Source organism: Lynx rufus, unplaced genomic scaffold, assembly GCF_022079265.1.
Source record: "Lynx rufus isolate CCGP_SWC_20201006 ecotype Redwood Valley unplaced genomic scaffold, mLynRuf1.p SCAF_3, whole genome shotgun sequence".
NCBI lineage: Eukaryota > Metazoa > Chordata > Mammalia > Carnivora > Felidae > Lynx > Lynx rufus.
Genome location: NW_025814845.1, coordinates 118,264,333 through 118,283,426, shown reverse-complemented (window position 1 = coordinate 118,283,426; position 19,094 = coordinate 118,264,333). Strand labels below are relative to the sequence as shown.

The following is a 19,094-nucleotide window of genomic DNA, read 5'->3' as shown; positions in this document are numbered from 1 at the left end:
GTCTAGTCATTACCAATGATACTTCTTTCCAGAACCAGACCTGAATTTCTGTGACCTGCAGGATTTTGGTCAGGTTGAGAAAAAACTGGCAGCAAACAAAGTATTGAATTGGTAGAGATGTGCTCTGAATAAAGCCAGCTTTATCATTATAGAAATAGAAAGAGTGGCCTGAAAATTTTAAGAACATCAGAATGATTTCCTTCTGAAAAGCATGCCCTGGGGAGAAGGGTTGAGATTTCCATGGGACATCATGTCTGTCTTAAAGTGCTCTCTTTATGGGGTAGAAATAGGCTAAGGATGGCCATTTATTTGACTTATATTTAGGATCCTTATAGTCTATTTTATATAACTGATTAAAAAATCTTCATGTCAACAATGAAATGGAATTATTTTGAAAAATCACTATATTTACTCTGGATTCTCAGAATTCTGAAGAAGCTGGTTCATTGTGTTGATACTGGAACTGCCAGCTAATTGTGAAGACATTAGCACAGATATGGGGGAAATTGTCGGCATTGGAATTTGGAGACTAGGATTTTTTTACTTCCTCTGACGAGGAACCTTGTGAAAGTCACTTACCATCTTGGATATGGGGTTGCCCTAAGTCAGTAATTTGCAATTTGTTTATGTTGACTCCAGGTTGTTTTATCAGTTTCAAGGGTTGGGACAATAAGAGTAATAATAATAATCACATGGAATAGAAGAGAACATATTCAGGGAACAGTGTTTGCACTAAGGGTAAATATTATGTCATAATTTTCTTGTTACAGAAGGGTGTGTGTGTTTGTGTAAGGTAAAATTCTTATTCTGTATTCCTTTCAAAAATGTTCGAAAGCCATTTATATCACGTGACTTCAGAAACTATTTTAGGGACCTGCCAGATATGGTTATGTCCCTATTTAGAATACCCTAATTGCTCCTGTTTTTTAAGATGAAGCCCAAATTTCCAGGCATAACAGAAAAGACCCTTCATAATTTTTGCTTCTGGGACCATGCCCTGCAAGGTCCTGGTGAACTACAAATTCCCTGCTTTGACAGTGCTGTATCATTTCTCCACACTCAAATGCTTTCCGTAACCACAAGGCCTTACTTTTGCTAAAAATTCTTCCATACCCAAGTATTCTTTATGGAATGAGGCACTCCTTCCCTTGGGTCTCTATTATTTTTTTTCTATTATTATTTTTACTGACTTAATGTCATAGCCCACAGTACATTTCACTGCGGCTAATAATGGTTTAAAATCCATCTCACCCTACTAAACTGTGAAGATTTTGAGGTCAACTCTTTGTATCTTAAGAATTTGGGTTCTTTCTTTTTCTTATGCCTATACTGTGTTCTCCCTTTCTCTTAAAATAACTTTATTCTTTAGAAACAGTACGTGTTCATTTTAAATGTCTCAAATGACATGGGAAGGCAGTTGAAAAATCACCCTAAATCCTACAACCTAACAAAGACCACTGTTAACATCAAAACCGATGTCTCGCTCTGCCTTCATGAATGTATAGAGAGACATAAGCACACACACACATGCATACACATACAGTGTTATATGAATAAATTCATGCGTTGATCTGACCAATTTTTCCTTTCAACAATGTCAAGGACACTTTATCTGTTAATGATATATCTTTACATGTTTTTAAATGGCTACTTATAATTTTAATTCATTAAGGGCATCAATGGCAGACCTGACTTCTTGTTCCTTGTATGCTATCAGTATCAATTAAAAAGCAGCATTATTGTCCTTTTGTTCTTTGGTCAGCTGTAGTCTTGAGCTGTTTTTGTAACTCTCTTTAAGGATTCTGCATTATTCTCCTTCCCTTTATCCTTGGCCTGCATCCTGTTAAAATTTCTGTATATCAGAGAGTCTCCTACCTAGTAATGTGATACTTTTAGTCAGACCTTGTCTTTCTTAAGAGAACCATCTATAGTTACATAGTAAGTGTTTGACTTCTGATAGTTTTTCCATTTAGAAACTAATACAGTGGAAGCATGCATATATTTTATATGAATATTTTAAATCTCACCTCCCTAACATAGGGTATGCATCTCGATTGTACTTGACCTTACCCTCTTCTGTGGTCATGAAATTCGAGATAATATATAATTGTTTTTAATGGATATTTTTATTTTATAAACCACTTTCACTCTTTGGTAGATATAGATCACTAGTATAGTTCATTAGGATACTTGCTCTACTCTCTGGAGCTGAAGTCAAGAACTACTCAGATGTATTATTTTGATAAAACGAAACATCTGGTACAGTTTTGGAAAGCACGAAGTCTCATTATGATTACAGCTTATTTGTGTCATGTGTGTGTTCATGTGTATACGTGTGTGTATGTATGTGTACGTGTGTGTATATGTGTGTTTGTGTGCACACGTGTGCATGTATGTGTGTATGTGTATATAAAAGAGAGGGAGAAAGGGAGATCTGATTCAGGAATATTTTAATTTTTTCTTCACTGTTACTGGAGAGCCTAAGCACAGTGCATTTTGTGCTTATGGAGTTTGTTCTGTTTTTAGCCTCTATTAAAATTCTCAGGAATTCTTCATCCCTCAGTTTGTGGATTCAATAATAGAACACATTTTCATACTGTACAGCATTAATCCAACAACTCTCCTGGAAAGCTTTTTTGTTTCCATCTCTATATTCTGATCTCGAACCCCATCTCACCAAGTCTCAGGGACATTTGTGTCATGATGTACATTGCCTTAGGTTTTAATATAAAATGTGTGCCATTTATTACCTACACTCTAGTTATTAGCATGTAGAGATGTGAGCAATCAGTCATTTCCTGTTCCCTACCTAATTATCTCATATAATTAACTATCACCTCTCATGTTGTTCCTCTTTCCATGACATACCTGTGCTCCTTAATAGCAGTTGCTCCCAACCAGGATAGATTTTGCCCTCAAGGAACATTTGGAGACATTTTTAATTGCCACAGGAAGGTTACTATTGGTTTCTAAATGGTAGAGGTCAGGGATGCTGCTTAACATCCTACATGCCAGAACATAAACCCATTCCCCACAATGAAATACTATCCAGTCCAAAATGTTAATAGTGCTGAGGTTAAGGAATCTTGCTATGGAAACTGACTTCATGGGTTTTTTTTTTTTTTGGAACTTTCAGATTTCTCCCACCCCTGAGGTGTTCAGTGTAACATATCCTCTTGTTTCAGAGTACTTAGTAGCAAAAAGTGACTATAAGATAATAAAGTATAAAATTCTACCTCATGTCTCATCCAAATCATGCTTTAGTTGAAGTGAGGCAGCAACCATCATCAAAAAATGTTTCCCTTATTAGTAAAATTATAGTATATGAAAATTGACATTACCACAGTAGCACAGAAGAGGCAATGGAGGAAACTGAGGCATATTTTAAGAAAAGAATAAAGCTGGAGGGATTAATAAATATGATTATTCTCAGATGCTTTCTGCTCCGAATGTTATTTGTTGTCATGGAAGTTCTATTTGCTCTTACATTGAGCACATCTCCATGGGCAGCTTAATACTATCGCCCTTATTTTCTCCTTTTTTTTTTCCCCAGATATTTCACATTTTCAAGAACAAAATGATTTAAAAGGATTACTAGAAAATCTCCATCAAAATATCCAAGCCAAAAAAAGAAAGAATGTAGAAATCATGTGGCTGGCTGCAACGGTAAGCACTCTCCAGCCAGATCTTATTCCGTTACTGTGCTGACCAGTAAGCATCATCGAGTATCTGCTATGTAGGTTCAACCTCTGCACTTTGGGTTACCGGATGTCATCCTCCATCATCAAGGGGATTAGGCATTTTCAAGGCTGTTGGTAGTTCTATTAATATACTAGAACAAGAGATGGAAGAAGATGCACTCAATGAGAAAGAATTTTACTTATTGGCTTTTCTTGTACATCCTGGATGTTTGACACTTAGAGGTGAGAGTGAAGTCTCTGTGATTTTCTTCATATTACACGTTGCAATGTCAATCACCCATATCAATCAGGATTTTGAAGTGCTACTCTAGAGACATATGGTTTCAACAGAATGCGGTTATCAGATCTCTGACTGAAAGGCTCAGTAAGGCTCCTGGACATATTGTTCAATTAATGAGCTTGTAAATGGGTTTGTTAATTTAGATATTAGCATAGAATTTATTACTGATGGATTGCTCTTGGGGTAATGAGCTATATTTTCTATGGTTCTTTCTCATTTAATGGTACCCTCAGGGTAGAAGTTCTGCCTTATTTCCTACCCCAGGTTTCTACTAGAGGGAGGGAGAGAATAGTGCCTATAATTTTTAACTTCTTGTCTGGCAACCATTCAGGCAATAGCTCACATGAACTTACGAATTTTGTTAAGCATTCACACCCAAAGATCCTTTCCTAATGGGAGGATCAGAAAAGGGACACTTTGGAGACCTTTATGATGAATGCCATATTTGTAGTTACTGCACACGGTTACTTGTGTAATTTGGAGTTCAGTAACTGATCTTCTGACATAACTATTCATTCTGTATCAGTAGCATTTAAAACAAAGCCTTGTCCCTACTGCCAGTGTTCAATTACAATCCAATATTACTTACTCTCTTCTGGGAAAAAGGAATGGATAATTTACCATGAGTCTATATAAAATAATTTACCAAGAACAAGGCAGAGGAAATCTGTGTTAGCTTCCCTTTATGCCCTCTTGGAGCCCCAGGGAAGAACATCCAAGGTAACAATATGAAACATTGCTTTCAGGCAGCTCATTTACACTGGCCCCATTTAGCACCATACTGCATTACAGGAAGGTTGTTTTTAATAGCTTCCCCCTCCCAACGTGGCTGCTCTTTATATCTTCAAAGACTCCTATGGTTGTCAATTCTCACAAAAATTTCACAAAGGTGGGTCGTGTGCTATTTTTGCTATTTTACTAATGTGATAATAGGAAGGTAATTTGATCATTTACCAATGCTTTCTGACAACTTAGGCACATATACATATGTCATTATAGACATATCATGAAGTTATGTAAATCGATAAATGAAGGATATACATGTGCAAACACAAATGTACGTTTTCTCTTAGTACATGTTGTTATACCATTTGAATGTATTTTTAAAAGTTTTCCCATGAATCTCATTCATTCCTGGTATTCTTTTTTGAAACTTAAATACTGACGAAATATAGCTCACTCACAACTTAATCATTGAATGGATGGTTGTCTGCCTTGAAAAATACAGGGAACCCACAGTGTGCAAATTTGGCATTATGTAGCAACACTGACTTTATTATTACAGCATTTCTTTAGGCTGATACCTCAGTTTCAATATCCTCTTTTTAAATCAAAGACTTGGGTACTACTTTTACAATGAAGAAATGTGGAAATTCCCTTTGACATTTTCCAAAAAGCTTTTATTTCTGTCTCTATTTCATTTTCTTCTCTTTTAAAACCTAAATATTGCTCTGTTAATATTTTACATTCTCATAGAAAAAAACATATAAAGCTATTTGGTTTTATCTTGATTACATTTTAAACAATAAAAAATGAGAATTTAAAGAGACCAAATGCCTATCAAGTGTGTTAAATTAAGTTCAGGGTCACCTTGGTGCTCAGTCAGTTAAGGGTCCGACTTCAGCTCAGGTCATGGTCTCATGGTTCTGGAGTTCCAGCCCCACATCAGGCTCTGTGCTACCAGGGCCTCTGATCCTCTGTCCCCCTCTCTCTGCCCCTCCCCTGCACTCACTCTCTCTATATATCAAAAAATAAACATTTAAATTAAGTTCATATAGTTCAAAGAAGTTATAGAAATAAGGAAACCAAGACCCAGCCTGCCCACTCTGATTTAATTTACCCTGCCTCCTCTTGATTTTAAATTTAGAACGTCAACTATCCTTAGTAGGTTAGTTGACTATCGTAGAGGCCACACATTTTTTAAAAAAATTCTTTTTCAATGTTTTAATGTTTATTTATTTTTGAGAGAGAGAGGGAGAGAGACAGAGTGCGAACGTGGGAGGTGCAGAAAGGGAGACACAGAATCTGAAGCAGGCTCCAGGCTCCGAGCTGTCAGCAGAGAGCCCGACATGGGGCTTGAACCCACAAACCGCGAGATCATGACCTGAACCAAAGTCAGACACTTAATTGACTGAGCCACCCAGGCACCCCAGTAGAGGCAACACATTTTAAAGAATATTCATTCTTTTAAAAATCATATCAGATAAGTGGCATTGGGGTCTATATTTCATTGCAATGAATATAGTCAAGTCTTTGCTGTTTTATGTTTAAAATTTTGAAATATTTTTTTATTTGAAAAGATTACAGTTTTACAGATAAAAAAGATTTTATGGTGAAATCATGCTCTCATATTTCTCTAGTTGCTTATATTTGAAATGGTGAGAAAGTACCAAAGTTCTAATAAGGACTTGTAAATCCTAGTGTAAGTATCAAAATCACAATTAAAACATGGTAAAAATCCTTGATAAACTGTATCATTATATGTTTTCCTTAAAGCAGAAAACTGTTAAGGCAGATATCTGCTGTAAAATATTCTTAAATTGATCTTCCTTATCTGATGTCAGATAATAAAGCAAAACTTCATTGTATCACATTAGATTTATTTTAATTGCATGTTGATTAGTATTGTTGACACTAATGTAGAGTATTGGTATCTCATATCAGAGCCCTACCATGAGACAGGGAAGAGAAAGGAATGGAATGGTTCACCTGCTAACCATAGACAAGAGAATACTGCTGCTGAGAGATTTTTCTCTTGACTTACATTGGAATAACAAAAGAAAGAATTTACAAAAAGAAACAGAATAGAACAGAAATTAAAGGCTTGGTCCTTGGCATCACGTAAACCCACATTAGCATCCGGGTTCTGCTCAGTTATGCGCAAGTTACCTAACCTGGCTAAACCTCAATTTCTTCATCTGTAAAATAAGAATGATTAAATCTTCTTCCAGGGTTCATGTGCAGTTATTCATGTGCAAATCTATATGAAATATATTAGCGTCGTACCTGGTACAGTAGATGAGTGATTTACAGTGACTATTTTGGTGTCCTTCTTCCTACTAGTTACATTAATGAGTGGTTAGTGGTTCACTTTTCTGCTGCGCTGGTGCCCTGTGGATGTTTGAAATCTCATACCACAAAACCAAACCTAGCAAAGTTTTCTTAAATATAAATTAAGAAGATGTTAGCTATTTAGGATTCAAATCAAGTATCTGATCCAGGAAACATAGTTTTATTTTCCCTTCACAATTAAGGTGTTGCTCCTCAGCTGTGATTATTACTGTCATCCACTACAGTTCAGACCCCCTCTCAGGGGGCATTGCTGCCTCTGCTGGGTATTTACCATCTCATATGGCTTCCACAGCCCCACATGTCACACACCACATACAAAGAACTAAATAAATTCAATCTGTTCCACTAGCTTTTGAAATGAAAAGATAATGTTTTTCATTCGCTAGGGCAGATTGAACCAATTGACTGTCATAAATTAACATAAATTTGGTGTGTTTGGATAAGAAGTGTTTAGAGGAGTCCGACACCTTAGAGTAATCTACAAATGAACGATAAATTGTTCATGTGTCTGTGTTACAGATTTGTCGCAAACTAAATGGCATTCGTTTCACCTGTTGCAAAAGTGCCAAAGACAGGACGTCCATGTCGGTGACTCTTGAACAGTGCTCAATCTTGAGAGATGAGCACCAGCTGCACAAGGACTTCTTTATCCGAGCCCTGGATTGTATGAGAAGGTATCCCACATGTCTTCAACTTTCTTTCTTCTAAGGTCATTTTAAAGTTTTAGGTTTTTTTTCCGAATACATATTTTACTAGAGGACTAAATATTTAGTAACTTCACCACATTTCCATGGTTCATAGCTCATGGCATGAAAGATAAAATAATGTTAAGTATTCCCCCTACTGATTTTAGGCAATAAAATACAACGTGGATGGATTTTGATAATAGCGTATTAGCTCATTTAGATCCAAGTTTTAAAGGGCTCTAGTCCCTTCATATATAGCACTTGAAGAACAATTTCTTTATATATTAGGAATTGTGAATATGTACAAAGTAAAACTAAGTCTTTATCCAAACAAAATCTTTCCTACCTGCAGCTAACACGTGATCTTCCCAATGTCTGGTAGGGTCTCCAGGTCAGTCACCTGCTTCCTAAAATTTATTTTCACATCATCCATCAGGAAGATGGGATGACACCAATACTTTTAAAATAGAGAATTAATATTGTTACTCTACCGACATTTAAAATGCTATGCCTGAAGTCATGTTTCTTGATTCATTTCCACAGTAATTAAATCTAAAGTCTAAGCCATAATGGGAAGGAAAAAGTGCCTCATTCACAATGTCTGTCAGCAAGGACACACGTTAATTAAAAAGTTAAGCGAAATTGTCTCTTTGCTGCAAAGACTGACTCAGAAGCACACCCGATAGCATGGCACAGGCTCTCTGTTCCCAGAAAGGAATGTCCTGTGATGCTCTAGAGACACCTGCTTCTTATCTGGCATATCATTAGCTTCTACTTTTTTTTTTTTAACTGCTGCAGCCTTTCAGTGGGGATGTGGACGCTTGCCTGCGCTTATCCTGTGCCTGCATGTTTTCCTCAGTAATGAGAGGTTTCTGAAGCCCTCTCTGTTACCCCATTTCATGTCTCTTGGCATTTTCATTGTTCAGTGGAGTTCTATCATAATTTTTTGACAAACGTGTGAGTATGTCTTAGAGGCCTGACATGAACATCTGAGCCATATAAAGCACATTGGTTGGTATAGAAAACTTCTTTTAAAAATAATCTCTCAGCACTAATGGGAAGAATTCAGAATCTGAATCTGAAATCCTCTAATGTGCATAAAAAGAATACAAATTTTCACTATGGATAGAACAAAGGTACTAGGTGGAGAGAGCAGGAACACATGTTATTGGCCAGATATACCAGAGGACTACAATGGTTCAACAAGCAGGCATTTTCTGGAAGGTGCAATTGTTGCTTATTTTAAAGCAGATGTAAAAAGGGACCCTTAAATTATAAAGATAATTCTTTCAAATTGGTGAATAAAAGATGTATTTGTCATATACATGTTAAACCATAAAACTACATAGTGTGGTATTGCATAAAGGTTGTACAGAATCAACATTATATATGTAACATACTTGCTCAGGACATAACATTTATGAGGTTGATTCTTGCCTTGTTAAACAAACTTAAGTATAAAAAATTTAATCTAAAAACACTAAAGATCCTAACTTCAATATCACCACTTCTCTGGGGGATCAGTATATATATATTTTTATACATTTCAAATCTGTCAAATTTATCATTTGGTTTTGTGAATACATGAGGGCTGTGTGAGGCTTGGAGGGCTTTGTGTGTGTGTGTGTGTGTGTGTGTGTGTGTGTGTGTGTGTGTACCTGTGTTTACGGGAAACAAGTGGTGTTCTTTTCTTTAATAACTACCGTCATTTCTTTCTTTGGGTATTCTGTATCACAATCTAAGCCCATTGGTTTATGAGTTCTGTCAAAATAGCAAAGTAAATGAGAGCATGGGGCTTGGGAGCCAGTGACCCAAGTTTGAATGTAGCCTATACATCGCTTACTAGCCATGAGAAGGTTAATGTCTTACTGCCTCTGATGCCTTAGGCAAGTTAGTCAACCTCTTGATGACTCAGTTTCCTCATATATAAAACAGATGTGATAAGCTCTTCTTAGGAGTTTCTTGAGGATTAAATGAATTGGTATGTGTAAAGTGATTAGAACAGTGTTTGACATACAGTGATCACTGTATAATATTTGTTATGTCAATAAAAAATAAATATCAAGGGTCATGATGTTAACATTCTGAACTTCCAGGTACAGTAAAATCTAGCCAACCATGGTCCCTATAATCTTTATGAATATATTATGACAAAAGGTTTGACTCCAATACCATCTACTAAAATAAAGTCTACTGCTGATTCTTATAAATAAGGTTTCAAATGCAACGTTTTATCTATTTAAGGAAATAGTTCTTTAAATGCCACCTTAAAGTGTGCATGTGTTTACAAATGCCGTGCCAATTACGGGTGGACTATATTCATCACAGTAAGCCTGGATAGATTTCTTGTAAATATTTTTTTACATTAATGTGTATTCTTACACGCCCTTAGAATTTGAGTGATATATTTGAGATCAAAGAGTCACTCTAGAAATCTGGTGAAACCTCCTTTACTTTATAAATAATGAAACTGAGCTCTAGAATGTTTTGGCAAAAACTTCAGATAGAAAATATTAGAGCCAGCACTCAAACATAGATGACCTTGTTATACTTTAAAGTTATTCTCTTTGTACCAAATAAAATAAAATAACATCACTTAAAACTATTTGGTAATGTATTTGGCACCTTCAAATCTGTTAGTTAAAATACAGTTGACCCTTGAACAACACAGGTTTGAACTGCTTGGGTCTACTTATATGCAGATTTTTTTATAAGTACTTTATGTTCTTATGATTTAATAGCATTTTCTTTTTTCTAGCCTGCTTTATTGTATGAATACAGTATATAGTACACATAATATACAAAACATATTAATCACTGTTTATGTTATCAGTAAGGCTTCCTGTCAACAGTAGGCTATTGCTAATTAAGTTTTAGGGGACCCAAAAGTTATACATGGATTTTCCAATGTGCAGGGGTTCAGTGCCCCAACCCCTCTGTTGTTCAAGGGTCAAGTGTATTACGTAAGTCCTATAACTCATAAAAAATGTGTGCTTTTATAAATTTCAGACTGTGTAGAAGACTAGAGTAACCTGCTCAAATCCTGAGACCTTGAAGAGCAAATTCTAGTTCTAGAACATCAACTGTTTAATTTCAACTTTATCTACTATGTTCACCTTTGTACAAGGGCATTGAGCACAGTGTCTGGTCCAGAGTAAGATGAATATAAATACGGGTTGAATAAATGAAGAACAATCCAAATAGGAATTCATAATGTTGCCTTCTGTTTTTCAGAACTATGTATCAACTTTGTTGTCTTTTTTTAAAATTATGTTTTCAATTATATTCAAGACAGTAATTTGGTTCTTACTCTTATATCTAAGCCTTGTTTCCTGGGGTTGCCCTTGGGTCTCTGTAGTTTGGTGGCCAATGATAATAAGCCAGACAGAAGTTGTGCTCAGACAACTCAATCCAATAAGGTTTCCAAACACTGTTGATGTATCTGTTGATTGTGAACATATTCAAAGTTCAGGCATTTTCGAACCTTCTCCCTTTTATTTCCACCAGGCCTGTTAGGTCCTGCTAGTTGGCCAGGATGTGTGAAAGTTTATCAAATCCCTCCATGGCTCTCTCATTTTCAGGATCTCCTGGTTAGATTAATGGCTACTCTGGGAGCGGCCCCAGTAGAACCACTATCTCAGACTAGCCAAGAGGTCCACTGTCCTCATCCAAGAATACTGCTGTTTCAGATAATTCCCAGGAGTGGCATTTCCCCCAGAGCGGTCAAGTGCTCCGCCAGCTCACCCTAGTAGAACTTGAGCTGAAAGGGGCAGGGATGGGAGCAGTGCCAGGCAGGAAGGCCACACACTTCCTCTCTTCTTACCCCCTGTCAGCAGTTTTCCAGGAAGAACCAGTTCTCAGCTTGTTGCTTGACTTCAGTTGATTACCAGGGTCCTGAAATGGGTGTTTTTGACTTTCCATTTCCTAGTATTTTCCATTGTCATAGTTTTTTGGAAGAAAGAGGATTTTCAGAACTCCTTGGTCCGCCATCTAGGAAATCCCACCCTCAGACAGTGGCTTTAAAATGCATCTCAAACTGTTTCTGGAGTTTTTAAATATTACTTATGTTTGGACCCTATTGGTTTATAATTGGGAAATCTGAGGTGGATTCAGGAATCTAAATTTTTCAAGAACTTTACTGATATTCTGGGACACAATCTTGGATTTAAATAAATCAGTGTTTTAAAGGAGTTTGATTTTTATGCTTTTGAAAATATTGTTTTTTTAATTTTATTTAACATTAATTACAGGTTACCTTTGAATTATTCTAACTACCTTTCAGGCTATTCACTCTGGATTTTTTTTAAGTTCATCGAGGTTATAATATTGCCATTTTTTAGTTTTACTTTTTCCTTATCTCTATTAAATTTTTCAATTGTATTGTGCTTCTCTCTGTTCAGATTATTTATGAATAAACAAAATGTCATAGATAAAGAGAAATAAATAAAGCTTCATTGGGCTGCTTAATCAGAAACTTACTCACCGGCATAAGCTCCGTGAGAGGAGGTATTTTTATTTTCCTTTGTCCATTGCAGCCTTCCAGGATCTAGAACAATGCCTAATGATATTAGGTTCTCAACAAATATTCAATGGATGGATGGATGGATGGATGGATAACACAGGTTTCTAAAATGTTCAGGTCATATATATACATATATATATGTATATATATATATATGTGTTAGGAAGTTTTGCACATATATAGGCATTTAGAATTAGATAGATTTAGAATTAGATAATTAGATTAGATAATTAGAATGAAATTATCACTCAGTTATGACATATTTACAAGCAAAAGTTCCAGAAGATGAAATTGAAAGGTTTGGAGAGGTTATGATTCAAAAAAAAAAAAAAAACTATCTTCATGCATGTTCTGAATCCTTCCTTTGTACTATTTTCAAAAATTTCACTCTCTTCCTACATAGCCAATATTACTCACAGGTGCACATTACTGATACGTGCCTTTGGTTATAATCTGCTTGGCTGAAATAGCAAAAGGGCTTCTTCAGAATAGAAAGTTAGCAGAGTATCTGGGAAGATCTGGCTCTGTAAAGAACTCTTAGTAATTGCCTATATTGCAAGACAAAAACAATGATTCTCAACCCTCATTAGAAACCCTGGGTTTGGGGCACCTGCGTGGCCTAGTCAGTTAAGCATCTGACTCTTGATTTTGACTCAGGTCATGATCTTGTGGTTTGGTTTGTGGGTTAGATCCCCGTGTTGGCCTGTGTGCTGACAGCACAGAACCTGCTTGGGATACTCTATATCCTTCACACTCTGCCTCTCTCTCTCTCTCTCTCTCTCTCTCTCTGTCTCTCTGTCTCTCTCTGTGTCTCTGTGTCTCTCTGTCTCTCTCTCTCAAAATAAATAAACATTTTAAATAGAAAGAAAGAAAGAAAGAAAGAAAGAAAGAAAGAAAGAAAGAAAGAAAGAAAGAAAGAAAGAAAAAGAAAGAAACCCTGGGGTTTGGGGGCTGAATGGCAGGAGTCCTTCTACAAACTAGCTTCTGGGATGGAGACTAGGTGGAGAACCACTTGACTGAAGTCAATCTCATTTAAACCTGCCACATTGCAGTAATTTATTTTAGTGGCTTTGTGGTAAGACTATTAGCCTGGTATATCTCTCATTTTTTTAATTTTATTTAAATCTAAATTTGTTAACATGTAGTGTAATAATGGTTTCAGGAGTAGAACTTACTGATTCATCACTTACATATAACACCCAGTGCTCATCCCAACAAGTGCCCTCCTTAATGCCCATCACCCATTTAGCCCACCCCCCATACAACACCCCTCCAGCAACCCTCAGTTTGTTCTCTGTATTTAAGAGTCTCTTATAGTTTGTCTCCCTCTCTTTATCTTCTTTTTCCATCCCTTCTTCTATGTTCATCTATTTTGTTTCTTAAATTCCACATATGAGTGAAATCATATGATATATATCTTTCTGCGACTTATTTTGCTTACCATAGTACATTCTAGTTCCATCCACGTTGTTACAGATGGCAAGATTTCAAGCTTTCTGATTGCCGAGTAATATTCCTGAGTGTGTGTGTGTGTGTGTGTGTGTGTGTGTGTGTGTGTGTACCACATCTTCTTTATTCATTCATCAGCCAAAGGACATTTGGGCTCTTTCCATAATTTGGCTACTGTTGATGGTGCTGCCATAAACATCGGGATACTTGTGCCTCTTTGAATCAGCATTTTTGTATCCTTTGGATAAATACCTAGTAGTGAAATTACTGAGTTGTAGGGTAATTCTATTTTTAATTTTTTGAGGAACCTCCATACTGTTTTCCAGAGTAGCAATACCAGTTTGCATTCCTGCCAGCAGTGCAAAAGAGTTCCACTTTCTCCACACCCTCACCAAAATCTGTTGTTTCCTCAATTGTTTATTTTAACCATTCTGACAGGTGTGAGGTGGCATCTCATTGTGGTTTTGATTGTATTTCCCTGATGATAAGGGATGTTGAGCATCTTTTCAAGTGTCTGTTAGCCATCTAGATGTCTTCTTTGGAAAACTGTCTGTTCATGTCTTATGCCCATTTCTTCACTGAGTTATTTGTTTTATCCTTTCTTTGAGTTTTGAAGTGTATGTGTATTGACAAATTCTCCCTTGATCATGTTTAGTGGAAAGTTACAAAATGGTGGCTGCGTAATTGGCAGACTTTTTTTTTTTTTTTTTTTATAGAAAGGGATAATGCAATATCAGCACTCAGTTTTTGGTTATGGAATCTCCATGATGCTAAGATCCCTTTTGTCCCAGTGCATTTACAGAAAGAATTTTTAGCAGAGACTTTTGAGTTTATATTTCATTAATAGACAATTAGGAATGGGTTTTAAATACAAAATTTGACTAGATTATAAAATGTCATGCTCTATCAAAAAATGATTGTGTTGGGAAATTTAATACCCACTAAAAAGTAAATTAAAATGAAAATACCAGTGCAATCTTATTTCCCTTAACAGGAACCCAGGGATGATGTGTATATACAAGGTAACAATGTGACACCATATTGCTCAGTTGTCTGTAACTTTTATTTTCCTTATGGTACATTCCTCTGCAATCTGTCATTCTATAGTGGCTCCTTAAAATTAAGATAGTTGATACGCCATTAGTAAGATTAATCAGGGCTTATTTCAGCATACAACCTATTTGTCACCCTTTAGATACAGGGCTTTCATCATTCAAGTTTAGTAAATAATTAATTCATAAGAGAGAGACTAAAAGGCCCATCAGCCACATTGAGTTTTAATATCTTGTTGAATGTCCTATTTTCAACATGTTGCACCTGAAATTTATGCTATTTCTATTTCACAACTTGTCAAATTTTCTGCTTTATAAACAAGTGATCCTTAACCAATTGATGTCAGTAAATGTTTTATTTCTCATGTTCTGCGTTCTCTGTGAGATTTACTTTTGAGTCATGTAGTTCGTTTGTGTTAAGATAGAAAACTTTATTTTTTTCTTTTGTTAGTCTTGTTTTTCTTTCATCTTACTTTTGTTTGATTGTACAAGTCAGAGAAAAGGTGCTACTATTTCATATTATCTATTTCAAATATTGAAGTGAATAATAAGCATTATAGACAGAGGCAATGGAAGCTTTCTGTTATATCCTGACTACTCGAAAGGGATGTGTTTGTGTAGAACAGCATAAGCAGGAACAGTTTTTCCATTACCACTAAGCATTATCTCTTCCCTTGAGAACTTCAGTACTGTATTGCTGCCTTACTTCAGTCCGTATCTGTGATGAATGACAGCAATAAGCCCAGATGGAGTCACCTTCATCTTAGGGTTGCTAATAGTTATGTGAAAACTGACCCCATATGGATGTTTTTGCTTCAATTTACCATAAGGTGAAAGAGAGTGCAAAGAATGCACTTTTTAAAAAAATCTTGTTGGAGCAAGCATCTTTTAACAAGATATCCACAGATGAACCATTAAAAGAAAACTGAACTCATTGGAAAAATTGAAGAATTATCTGTCGAAAATCTTTCAACTTCCTGAACAAAGCATGTGTGCTGATTTTAGGTAATCTTCATGCATTTGTTGCAAATCATATTATTTTGTTAACTAAAAAACTTGTGATTTTGAGGTCTATTTTTTCTTCCTAATTTGTTTTGTGTATTAGATTTGTTTTCTACTAGCAGTGGCATGAGACCCTGTGCTTGTCATCCAGAGCAGTTACCAGCTTTGCACACACATTTGCTCTTGTAATTATTACCTGAGGGCCTAGAAATACAAGTTTATGGAATATATGTTTTTTTAATTTCATTTAATGGAAACACGTATAAATGAATGTAATTAAAATAGATGTAACTTCTGCCACAAACATGAGTTTTTAGAGGCAGGGAGATCTGGGGTTAGATCCTTATCCTAACACTCATCGTGTGTACATCTATGGACAACTAAATCTCCAGGCTTCAGTTTCCTCCCCTGTCCTGTGGTGGTTGTGTTAAATGACATAGCTCATTTAAAGTTTCCGTGCCCAGTGGTGTTAGGTGCTCTGCTTGCTCCCATGCTCTCCCCATTGCAACCTACCCTGCCTATTCTTCCCCAGCCCATATTTCTCCTCCATGCCTCTTCAGATATTCCTGAAATTGAGGAATTTCCCTGATCTTCAAGGTCTTAGAAGAAAATCCCAAGATTAATACTTGGTTGCTAAAAGGCTTAAACTCTCTCTCAGTGACTATGGGCTACATGGTTTGAAAATCTGGTGAGAACCCTGCCGATGGCATCCAGGGAATCTGGGAACAACTGAGCCTGGAACAGAGACCTCGTGATGACCTGTGGCCCCGGTTGGCAGTGCCTGGGTGCTCAGGCAGTAGAATTCGTGCATTATCCAACTTTGAATGCCCACACACTTTATTAGCGATTTAGGATATCTGGTAAATAACAAGCCAAGAACCCCATCCCAGGAGATGGCCTGGGCAAATATATTATTCACAGAACTATGCAATCATCATATTTAGAGTCAAAAGTAAACATTTATTGAATATCTACTATGGCAGAGTACCATGCTAAATAAATGGCAAAATGCATCTGTAATAATAATAGCATCTAGTAGTCCATGAGTTCTTCTTGCTATGTACTAAGAATTATAGTAAGCATTCTATATGAGGAACTTCTATTAATGCCCACAAGGATAGTATGAGGTAGTTCAGGTCACATACCTAAAACTGTTATTACCAGAGTGGATCAGAGGGGAAAAGAATCACTGTGGGCTGGGGTGGCCCTGGGGAAGGTAGGGTTTGAACTGTACCTTGAGGATGAGTACAATTTAGGTAAGCAGCAAGGAGGAATTGGGAGTTCTTGACTGGGAATATCAGTGGGTAAGGCTAAGGGCACTGTTTGTTAATCATCACCTTTGTTAAATGTTTTATTTACATAAATGGTATCATAATGTGTATCACATCCAACAACTTATTTTCTTCAGCTGGTATCATGTTTTGGTTTTTTTTTAAGATCTATATTCATATATAAGATCTAGTCCTCTCCTTTAATAGCTGTATAGTATTCCCTTATATTATAGATCACAATTTATCTATTTCCCTATCAAATTTTAGGTTGTTTCTGATATTATGCTATTAAACAATAGTGCAGCAGACATACTCATGAGTATGTCCATGAATACAAGTATGAGAATTTTCACAGTGTAATGAACATAAAAGTGAAATAGGTTGTAAGGTATTTATATTTTCAATATTACTGGATGCTACCAGATTGCTCTTAAAAATAGCTATACTTAGGGGCGCCTGGGTGGCTCAGTCGGTTAAGCGTCTGACTTCGGCTCAGGTCATGATCTCACGGTCTGTGAGTTCAAGCCCCACGTCGGGCTCTGTGCTGACAGCTCAGAGCCTGGTGCCCATTTCAGATTCTGTGTCTCCCTCTCTCTCTGCCCCTCCCCTGTTCATGCTCTGTCTCTCTCTGTCTCAAAAATAAATAAACGTTAAAATTTTTTTTTAAATAGCTATACTATTTATATCCCTCAATCCATGCACATATGTTCCCATTTTCCACATGCCCAAATATTTGCACTGTAAGAGTTTTTTTTAGCAATATGATGGGTGAAAAATGATATCTTGATTTAATTTATATTTTTCTGTAATAAGTCATATTGAACACTGAACATTGATGGCCATTTGCATTTCCACTTCCAACATCTCATCTTTAATATATGTTTCATATATTGGGTGTTTGCATTTAATGCCAGCCAAGAAAGGGATCTAGCATATATAAACTGCTGAGTTATTGCATTTAAGTAAAGTTCTAGATAAGAGAGTCTCAGGAGTGACAGTGTTTAAGAATATTTTTTATTTGTTTTATTTTTACAAAAAAAAATGAAAGCACAGAAGAGTAGATGAGAAAGGTCTCTTGGGTTTGGAGAGAGAAGTGCAGTGTTTTGACAGGAGTCTATGGTATGAGACTTTTTAGTACTCCGTTTTAGAAAAGGGATGGAGACTTCCAGCTGAGACACATGTGTACACACACACACACACACACACACACACACACACACAGAGGCAATTAGGGAGGTGAGTGATACCTTTGCACTTGGAAAGTTAGGTGTAGCAGGAACTAGTCCTAGAAAGGGCTTGTTTCCTTAAAAAAGCCAGAGATGCATGTGGCCCAGGCCTGAACGTGTGGAAAGCAGTTTTGCCAAAATCTAGATAGTCTGTTTCTGCTCCTGGGAGGATGCAAGAATAAAGGAAGTGAGTGGACGCAGCCACATATTGCTGGACCCAAACACCACGTTCAAAGAGAGAAACAACTCGGAATTAAACACAGGGATGTGAAACAAATATCATAGTTCTATCTCAGATCTTGCTTGCTTTTAAAGTTGACAGGTTTGTTAGAGCATTTAGTTCCCATACAATAACACTTCCCAAATCTTTTTCATTAAACAACCTAATAATCTCTTTCCAGAAGTGTGACACGAACGATAATTTATTTCAACCTTGTCCTAAGGAATGACATTCACAAATTCATGCACTTGATGTACCTATTATGTTTGTCCTACTGCCCATGAAAATAAATCCAAAACTGTTAAAATCAATACATCATCGGTGTACCATGTAAAAACTCTAGCCTTAATCAGAGTGTTCAGTCTACTTGGGTAAACACTGTCATAGAAAGGTTTCAACCCTCCTTGTCACCTGAATTTTACTTGTAATGCTCCAGTCTCTACCCCAGGAGAACAAACTGAAAGTCTTCATTGGCCACTGTCTCATAAAAGCTAAATTGGGAGTCAATAGTGTTTATGGAAAAGCAGTCAAAATACTTCCAACTTTTATTCTTTTCAGAAGATCATAGATGACAGAGAAGTTCAAATCCCCAGCATAATGCATTTATGCCGAG

General features: G+C 36.4%; 1 protein-coding gene across 3 annotated transcripts in view; it reads left to right on the top strand.

The window, feature by feature from the left end:
• Positions 1-19,094, top strand: part of INPP4B (inositol polyphosphate-4-phosphatase type II B) — a 763,493-nt gene that overhangs the window by 706,132 nt on the left and 38,267 nt on the right. For 2 of the 3 annotated variants that reach the window (XM_047091642.1, XM_047091644.1), the window contains 2 exons: positions 3,554-3,666; positions 7,573-7,727. In XM_047091642.1, coding sequence (XP_046947598.1) covers positions 3,554-3,666; positions 7,573-7,727 — 268 coding nt within the window. Of the gene's footprint in view, positions 1-3,553; positions 3,667-7,572; positions 7,728-10,748; positions 10,796-19,094 lie in introns of those variants that run through there. The other variant, XM_047091643.1, reaches the window with a different exon arrangement.